General features: G+C 51.4%; 2 protein-coding genes across 2 annotated transcripts; one reads left to right on the top strand and one right to left on the bottom strand.

The window, feature by feature from the left end:
- On the bottom strand, window positions 1-1807 carry CTRU02_209094 (cytochrome p450 family protein; the record flags this gene model as incomplete). Its single annotated transcript, XM_070205203.1, has 4 exons — window positions 1-679; window positions 758-1439; window positions 1495-1657; window positions 1742-1807. The coding sequence occupies 4 exons, from the start codon at window positions 1805-1807 to the stop codon at window positions 1-3; spliced, it is 1590 nt and encodes a 529-aa protein (XP_070061278.1).
- Window positions 1808-4531: 2724 nt separating this feature from the next.
- Window positions 4532-7191, top strand: CTRU02_209093 (uncharacterized protein; the record flags this gene model as incomplete). Its single annotated transcript, XM_036725956.1, has 4 exons — window positions 4532-6147; window positions 6214-6432; window positions 6500-6624; window positions 6686-7191. 4 exons carry the CDS (start codon window positions 4532-4534, stop codon window positions 7189-7191), a joined length of 2466 nt encoding a protein of 821 aa, XP_036582149.1.
- Between the last annotated feature and the right edge of the window lie 1311 nt (window positions 7192-8502).

The following is an 8502-nucleotide window of genomic DNA, read 5'->3' as shown; positions in this document are numbered from 1 at the left end:
TTAAGCCCTCTCCCTGAACTCCACCAACGGGCCGTCCTTCATACTCGTAAAAGTGTCATACAACTGGAACTCCGAAACCCTCCTGCGTCCCTCTTCCAGGTCAGGACGTCCCTCCGCCGGGTCAACGACGCCGACCGCCTTGCGCATGTCATACAGGAACAGCGTGCGAGCCAGCGTAGTCGACATCTCGGCGTATGCGAGTCCCTTGCCGATGCACCCGCGCGCACCGATCGAAAAGGGGCAGAACGCGCTCTGCGCCCTCGCCGTGTCCTCCTCCGTCGTCTGCTTCCCAGACACCGGGTTCGTCTCGCCGACCAACCACCGCTCCGGGACGTACGAGTAGGCCGAGGGGAAGTAGTTCTCGTTGTGGTGGATCGTGTAGTGCGGAGTTCCGACGACGGTGCCCGCGGGAATGTAAACTCCGTCGATGGTCATGCCGCCGGCCTGGACCTCGCGGGGGAGAAGGCCACCGACAGAGGGGGAGAGACGCATCGCCTCGTCGATGCAGGCACGGAGGTAGTGGCAGGAGTTGAGAGTTGCGCCCTGGTGGATCTCCTCGACATCTGAGAACTTGCTGCGGACCTCCTCCGTGACCTTTTGCAGAGCGGCGGCGTTACGGGTGAGGTAGAACAAGACGGCGGCCATTGCGGTCGACGTCGTGTCGGAGCCGGCGATAATACTGGTCCTCGGGTCAGTACCGAAAAAAAAAAAAAAAAAAAAAAACCATTTCCTGCTTCAGCTTTGAGGGTCGACTTACAGCAGGTTGGACTCGCCCCAAAGCTCAGGCGTAGAGAAGCCCTGGCCGGTTTCGGGGTCGCGGGCCTTGAGGAGGTAGTAGAAGAAGTCTCTCCGGTCGGTATCCTCTCCCAGCTTGGTACGCTCGGTAAGCTGGGCCTTGCTGTACACCATGTACTTGGCACGACCGGCGGCGATGGTGGGGAAGAGGTACTTGTCCAGCTTCAGCTTGTCGACAATGGGCATCGTGCCGCAGAGGAGATGCCTCTTGGTCGCGGCGGCAATCAGGTCGAGCGCGAAGCGGTTATCCGGAGACTCGAGCATGTGGAACGCCTTTCCGTACGACAAATCACCGAGGATGTCCATGGCGAGGTAGTTGCACCAGTCAGTCATGTTCTTGGGTGTAGACCATCCCTTGGTGTCGGGGGACGACCCGCGGCCGATCTCGGTGGTGAAGGAGCGAATGTTGCCCAGGATGTACCGCTCCATCTCCTTCATGGCGTTGTCTGAGAAGGCGTGGGCGATGACGCGGCGCTTGCGGGCGTGCACCTCCTTGTCACGGGTGTTGTGCGTGTTAGCCGCGGGGTGGACGAAGGCGTCGTAGAACTCGGCCTTGCGGACATTGGAGCGGAAGCCGTAGATCTCCTTGAGGGAGGTGGACGAGTTGAAGGAGACGGAGTTGGGTCCGAAACGGACAATCTTGCCTGCGGGGAGTCGGTATGTTAGTCTCGCTGACACAATGGCGTTGACGGTGAGTATCTCTCCACATACCATACTTGTTGTGAAGCTGGTGGAAGTTCAGATGGCGGTCACCCTTCCATGCGTGGTAGAGCTGGTAGGCATCTGTGATCTTTGCCAACAGAGGGCCTGGGTATTTGGCTAGGGGGTGGAAGAAGATGCGGTAGATGACGATGCCAGCGACCTTTTCCTTTTGTCAGCTCGATTCTCTCTTGATATACTCCAATCTCCCTGCTTCTCCGGGAGGTGTGTCGACGATGATACTCACGTAAACCACGCCCGCCGCGGCGGCAACTCCAAGCCAGAGCCAGATATGATTCGTTTCCGGCGCCATGGTCACTGATATGATGTGTGTAGCGCTATCCTCAGATCTCACTTTCCCAAGGTCCGTTTGAATAGAAAGGAAAAGAAAGAGAAGAGGAAGATCACGAGAGAAAGCTAAAAAAACCCCAAAGCCTTCGAGAGGGGCCGGGCCACAAGCCCTTTAACACAAATTCCAATCCCGTCTTTCCCGCCAGTCCCGGACGTCAACACATCATAGCCGATTCTCGCATATCACTGAGCTGGACTTTTGCCCAAAGCCACCCTTCGGCTTTCAGAACCGCTGAAAGCCGATGGTTTTGCAAGGGGGAAACCCTACAAAAGCCAAAATACGCCGCAAATCTCCATCCAACCTGTCACAGCGGACACCAACCTTACCCGTTTTGGGCTCACAAGTGCCAAATAAGCGGCTAATGGCGGGGGAAAGAGAACGCCAAAAGACCGCGGGGGGCCGCAGATAGCCTGGCCTTTTTTGTACCCTTACCCCAAGATTCATCGATCTCACATACTTGGGGAGGGTGGTAGGGGTGGTAGTCTCCCCCGCCCCCCGCATTAGTTTCGTAGTTGGCCATGTGAGCCAACGAGAGACGCTATGATTACACAACTCCCTGCGGCTTACTGGGGATTTTACTAAGACAATCCAGGATTCAAACTTTTTTTCTCTCTCATTTGTGGTACAGTTTTTGGAGAAAGGTCACCGGAAATGACTTGCGGCTTTCGGTTTTGATGAAAGCCTGCGGGGGAGAAGAGCGTTGGAATTCCGCTTATACCGCTCTGGCGGCTCTCGTTTGTCGGCGGCCCGAGCTGTGAGCTTTGCATGCGCAGTTGGGAGCTGTCAGACTTGTCAGTGACGCAATTGAGACGTATACTACTTCGGAGTTTGGCCCGTTCGTTGATGATCTCGATGAAGCTCCTACGGGATGTATATATTATCAAATCGTTGAAGGGTAAGCTGACAAGACAGCGTCTCCAATCCGAGAACGCATTCTTGCCATTGAGTTACAATCTCTCTACTGCTGCGTGCCCGCATTATCTGTCAGTCAGCATACTCAAAGTGATTCGTCCTGCCCAGTTATCACTTCGATGTTGACTGGCTGGGATGCCAACTACAACGTTTGTTCGGATGAGGCAGGTTGTTAACGCTTTAGATCGGACTTCCACCGGTTATCTATTCCCAGGGTCCGTTCCAATAGGATTTCATGGATTTCATTTACTGCATCGCATTGCATGCCATCTGGCCTAGCACCTTCGGATCTGAGTTTTTGGTGTCGGGTTTGCCTTTTTCGGCTTTCGGGTTTACCCTCTCGGATTAGAATTTTATTCTCCCATGTTCATCTCGACTTTTCCAGCAATTAATTCACACCGCCCAGCAGAACATTTGATTGATTATCTGTGTAAAATTTGTCTTTACTTAGGGCATAGATTTTGTACTAGGTGGTTATTGCGGTGGATACGCCAGGCTCCTAGGCTCCTGTCTGCAATTGACATGCCAGCGAAGATTTCCTCCCGTCCAACATGTTGGTTGATCATGACCCTGCTGTCTCAGTTTAAGCATATGTCAGATCTCGGGGGCTTTAGTCATCATCGGTCATTGGCTTTGCAGCGTGTATAAACGTTCACTCGACCTCATCGTCTCCCATTTGCGGCTTACCACGTAGCAGGTGGTTTCATTTTACACGGTGAAGTCCCTTACGCCTCTACAGCGAATAAAGAGTAATACCAGGTGGTTCTCACGATGTACAAATACTTAGTGAAGATGGTGGTTTGAAGTGAATGAAAGAGATATCGTCTCCCCGGCCATCACGTGTGGAAGGAAGCTATAGGCCCCACATGGGGCGTATCGGCCGGGTATCTCACCGGGTATCTGACGTTGGTGGCCGGGATAGGCGGCCATGGAAACCCCTATTCTTGCAACAGAATGTGTCACGACAGCTACATAAAATACTCCTGCTAAGCCGCTCTGAAACCTGCTACTAAAAGCGACGGTGATATAGTTTTGTGTTTTCGTTGACTTAGTCAACAGTTTGTTGCCTGGTTAACTCTGAAGCTTCAAGATAGAGAACGAAAAGAGTCACAAGTGATAACTCTATGCTGCTCTGTCTCCATGACGGAAATTGTGTGTTCCAATTCCCAACGGGCAACCGATGCCTATTGCAAGGACACTCTCCGCTCGCTGCTACAGGGTTACTGACCAGAATGTGCTCCCGATTTTCTTGTTCTCAGCTCTCAAGCACCAAAACCCACACACCAAGGTTGATTGGCGGTTTGCAGGTTTCCCAACAGCAATGCTCGAGGGTATCGAATAGGGCTACCCAATAGAAGTTGGTCACCCCTTTTTGTGCAGGGATAACAACGCGGGATGTAGGGGTCCAAACTTCCTTTACGAGCCTGCGGTAATTAAAGTAAAGTGGCACATCCAAGGTCAGCTTAAGCTCCAGCCGTTCTCCAGGCCATGTGGTCTCCATTTCACTATGTTTGTTCTGTCGTCCGTCTTTGAGAATAGGCGGGGCTTGCCATGGGTTGTCTAGGCATACACATGCAGCCGTTAAATCCTTCTCGACAACGCGAAATTCCTGTATTAATAGAGAGTTAAGGCCAGGTCGGGGGGCACCCACGGCGCCTCTTCCCTCTTCCCAGAGACATACATCAGGGAGGGAAATTTTCGTGGCGATGATTCGACCCTCCTCTCTGAGCCGTGCCACCACCCTCTCTTAAGGTCACTTCCTTCTTCTCTACGATGACTTCTTCTACTGTCAAGGTTGAAGAGGCGACAATGAGTCGCAAATGGCTCCCAAGCGGCTGGCGAAGGTCGGCGTTTGTCAACCTCACCATGATGTCCGTGTCGCTGCTGATTTTCATCAGCTTCCTCGCGACCGCCGTCTCGGCGACTGGTGAACTGAGTCAATCTTGGAAGTTCTACTCAGCAGATTGCAAAAGCACGGCCACCGCCAACACCTTACTACATCTGCTCATTAACGTATTGTCTACCGCCATACTCGCATCATCGAACTTCTTCATGCAGGTCCTCAACGCGCCGTCAAGAAAGGAGGTAGATGCCGCCCATGCTAGAGGCAGCTGGGTTGATATCGGCATTCCTTCTTTGAGAAATGCCTTCAGTCTGTCTCGATTCAAACTCCTAGCGTGGCTAAGCCTACTGCTGAGTTCGATCCCGATCCACATGCTGCTGAACAGTGCTGTCTTCCAGATAGGTCGCCGCGATGGTGACTTTCACGTTATAATAGCAACTCGATCGTTCGTGGAAGGGGGCTCCTACTTTCTCCCCGGTGCCAGTCTGGCTACTAAAGACCTCATTGATTATGGCCGGTACAACGCGAGTAATCCCAAAACCGAACAGTCTGGATATCATAATCACGTGGGCAACTACTCCTGGCGATTGTCATATCAAGCTCTCTCTCAAAACAACATACCCCAAGCATCAATCATCTCAGAAGCGGCAGCGCAGGCTTCGGGGTGGGATACCTTGGAGCCATCAGAGTGTCGGAGTCTATATGCTAAAGAATTTTGTTCGGGGTTGAGGAAATACCGTAACGTCGTCATGATCACAGAGGGCCCCGGGTGGAAGAGATCCGACCTTTGGAACCTGTCCGCCACCGCCGACGAACTTTGGCAGCCGTTTGTCCCGCGAGACGAGGTGAACACATTGTGGTGGGAGGCGCAGTGCCAGATGGAAGGCTTGATTTCAAGCACGACCAAACCTGTCTGCAGTTCCATCTGCGACGTGTTGACGCGCGACAGACTAGGCCCCAAAGAGCTGAAGCCTGGTGATCCGTGGCTTCTGCAGATGAAGTCGTGGTACAGGACCTCTTCGTATGGGAATTATGGGAACACGACACTGTACTCAGCCCCCGATAATATAACAGAGTTCGGAAAGAAGTTCACCGCAAGTGAGATGCCCATCTCATACTGTCTGGCGGAACCGAGAGAGGACGCCTGCGCAGTTGCCCTCTCCAAACCGTTGCTTCTTGGTGTCATTTTGTCTATACTGGTAAAAGTAGTGACTTGTGTCGTTGTGACGCAAGTCCTGGGCACCGAGGAATCGCTGGTCACTCCAGGAGACGCCGTTGCTTCCTTCATCTCTAATCAGGAGGGGCAGGGGCTGGCAACCGTGTCGGGACTTTTGACGCAGGATCTCGTCCGACAAAGAGCGAAAGGAAAAAAGAAAGACGCCGTCTATCAACCAATCGAGCCTCAGATATGGGCACCGGAACGACGCCGAAGATCCATGGCCATTCCAAAAAAGGTATGGATCTCGACTTATAGTATCTTGGTGCTTAGTATTATTGGAACATTTGCCGGCTTTACCAGAAGCCAGATTGTTGGCAGCGGATCACTGTAAGGACAATGCCAAGTAACCTAGGCTACGGGACTTTGAGACTACGCTAATGTTTGCTGAACCAGGCAATTTACCAAGTCAGACCAGTCCGAGACGGACAACGTACTCCCAGCCATCGGGGGCGGCCTTGCCTTCATCTCGTCGGTGCTCGTCGTCAACGTTCCACAACTGTATTTCTCTTTTTGGTATCTTTTATATAACGGATTAGTCACCCGTCTGGAGCTGAGTCGGGAATGGGACATGTTTTCTCTCGAATATCGCCCGTTGCGGGTATCGCATCCGAAGTAAGCACTCTACCAAACTTGAACATAAAGACCGCACGAGAGTTCGACGCTGACTTCAGTTCGAAAGGGGCCATCAAAGCTCGACATACCGCCTGCAGCTACCGTTCAAATTGAGCATTCCTCTGATGCTCTGCAGCATCCTTGCGCATTGGTTACTCTCAAACGCACTTTTCATTATGGTTTCTCAGGGCAGTAAGTACAAAATCTGGTGGTTATTAGGACGAAAGTCTGACTGAAAATGTTCTTACAACAGATTATTACCACATTGGCGCAGGGTACTATATGGATGATTCAGTCAGTCTACCCAAGGACGCCGCGGTTGGTATCGGCACTTCCTCCATGCCACTCCTGGTTCTGGCACTTCTGGCCTCGGTCATGATGATCCTCCCGATCGTCCTATCAAGGATGGAACTGCCCGGTTACATGCCGATTGTTGGATCGAATTCTCTTGCCATATCAGCTGCGTGTCGAATCTCACCACTGGCGAAGGTTCCCAGGGACTGCGATGACTGGAGCGACGAACGAGGTAACGAGCTCGACGAGCTGGTTACGCCGTCAAATGAGGGAAGTAAGGAGGGGTTGGCAAATGTGGAGGATATGATCCTTCATCCTCTCAAATGGGGCGAAGTCGAAATGCCAAAAGATTGGTATCGCGAAGCGGGAGGAGACAATCTAACATCGGATCAAATAGGCCACCTCAGCTTTGGGACTGTTCTAGATGACCCTCGACCTCCGACAGAGGGTCGTTTGTATATATGATGGCTTGAGGAAGTAGAGGCCTCGGTATGATCTTGTAGTCGAAAGTCACCTCGCTGTAATTTGCAGCAAGAGATGTGATCCACAGGAGCGATTAAGGATGTCTGAACATAGAGTATTTGTCGAGTCTGGGAGGAGTGGCAATATGGTGTACGATTACCTGTGGTGCTTTGGCAGATTATGCCTATCCCATTAAGCCCTTAGGCAATAGGCAAACACCCGTAGAGTGACTCAACGTGGCAGGCAAGGCGTTTTTGGCCAGTAATATGATATAACTAGGCTAATCAATACTTCTATCATCCATATACTCCAACTACACATGAAGTATGCCAACTATTCTTTTTTTTGTTTTAATTTTATTTTTTGGGATACAAAACGCTGATTAGGAGCTAGTTCGATGGCGAGAGCAGGTAGGAATGCAAGAGATAACATGACTTGACTTGTTTCTCATATGAGTAAAAGCGGAAGAAAATGGAAACCAAGTACCTGTTGCCTAACAGCGCTCGATGGGATGGCAGTTCGTGCCACTCATTGAAAACTGAATGATGCGTTATATAGACGGTGTATTTTGTTACGGAGAATACTTCTTAGGACCCATATAGACTCCGTACTGCCATTATAATGCCCCGGAATTTCGTTTGAGGGAAACGTCTGTGCAGTCGTATCGGTTCGTCTCTTGTTAAAGATCAAGGACGAAGCACGTAGTCGACTAGCATCTAATTTTAACTACAAGTAGGGCGACTTGTGGCCCGCGTCCGTAGAAACTGCCAATGAGGAACATCCAGAATGGATGTAATAGTGGCGGTTTCAATGTGTTATATTGGAGGAGCAGCCTGGGCTGCTTGTCTCCCCAGTCAGGGCAGCTCGAAGCTGCCTCTTGCTTTCTGGTGATGCCGGTAGCACGGCAAAGCCAAGTGCTGCCTTGCAGGAACAGTACAACTGAGTGAGTGTCGTGGCAAGATGGCCGAGATATTGGCTTTGTGCAGCGGTGTACTCAGAAACGACGGTACCGATGAAATTCCATGTGATTTTTTGCCGTCATGTTAGCCAAGAATCCCGGGCAACTAGATCTATTCATTGCACTCCTGTGTCATCATGCTGCCACCATTATACCATGTATTGAGTTGACAAACGTAAATTCCTCAGCACGTGTAAAAGTAGAAGCGCTATTCACTTAAGCCAAAGGCAAAATGATACGTCAAAACAAGCTGCGCAATCGCTGCTTAGCTGTATTGAAGTAAGGAATATGCGTGGGCACAGCCTCACGCTACAAAAGCCGTATGGTAGCCCGTAGCAATACCTAAGGTGACTGGA

This window comes from Colletotrichum truncatum, assembly GCF_014235925.2.
Source record: "Colletotrichum truncatum strain CMES1059 chromosome Unknown Contig_0005, whole genome shotgun sequence".
NCBI lineage: Eukaryota > Fungi > Ascomycota > Sordariomycetes > Glomerellales > Glomerellaceae > Colletotrichum > Colletotrichum truncatum.
Note: the sequence above shows the minus strand (reverse complement) of the source record. Positions and strands in the feature narration are given on the sequence as shown.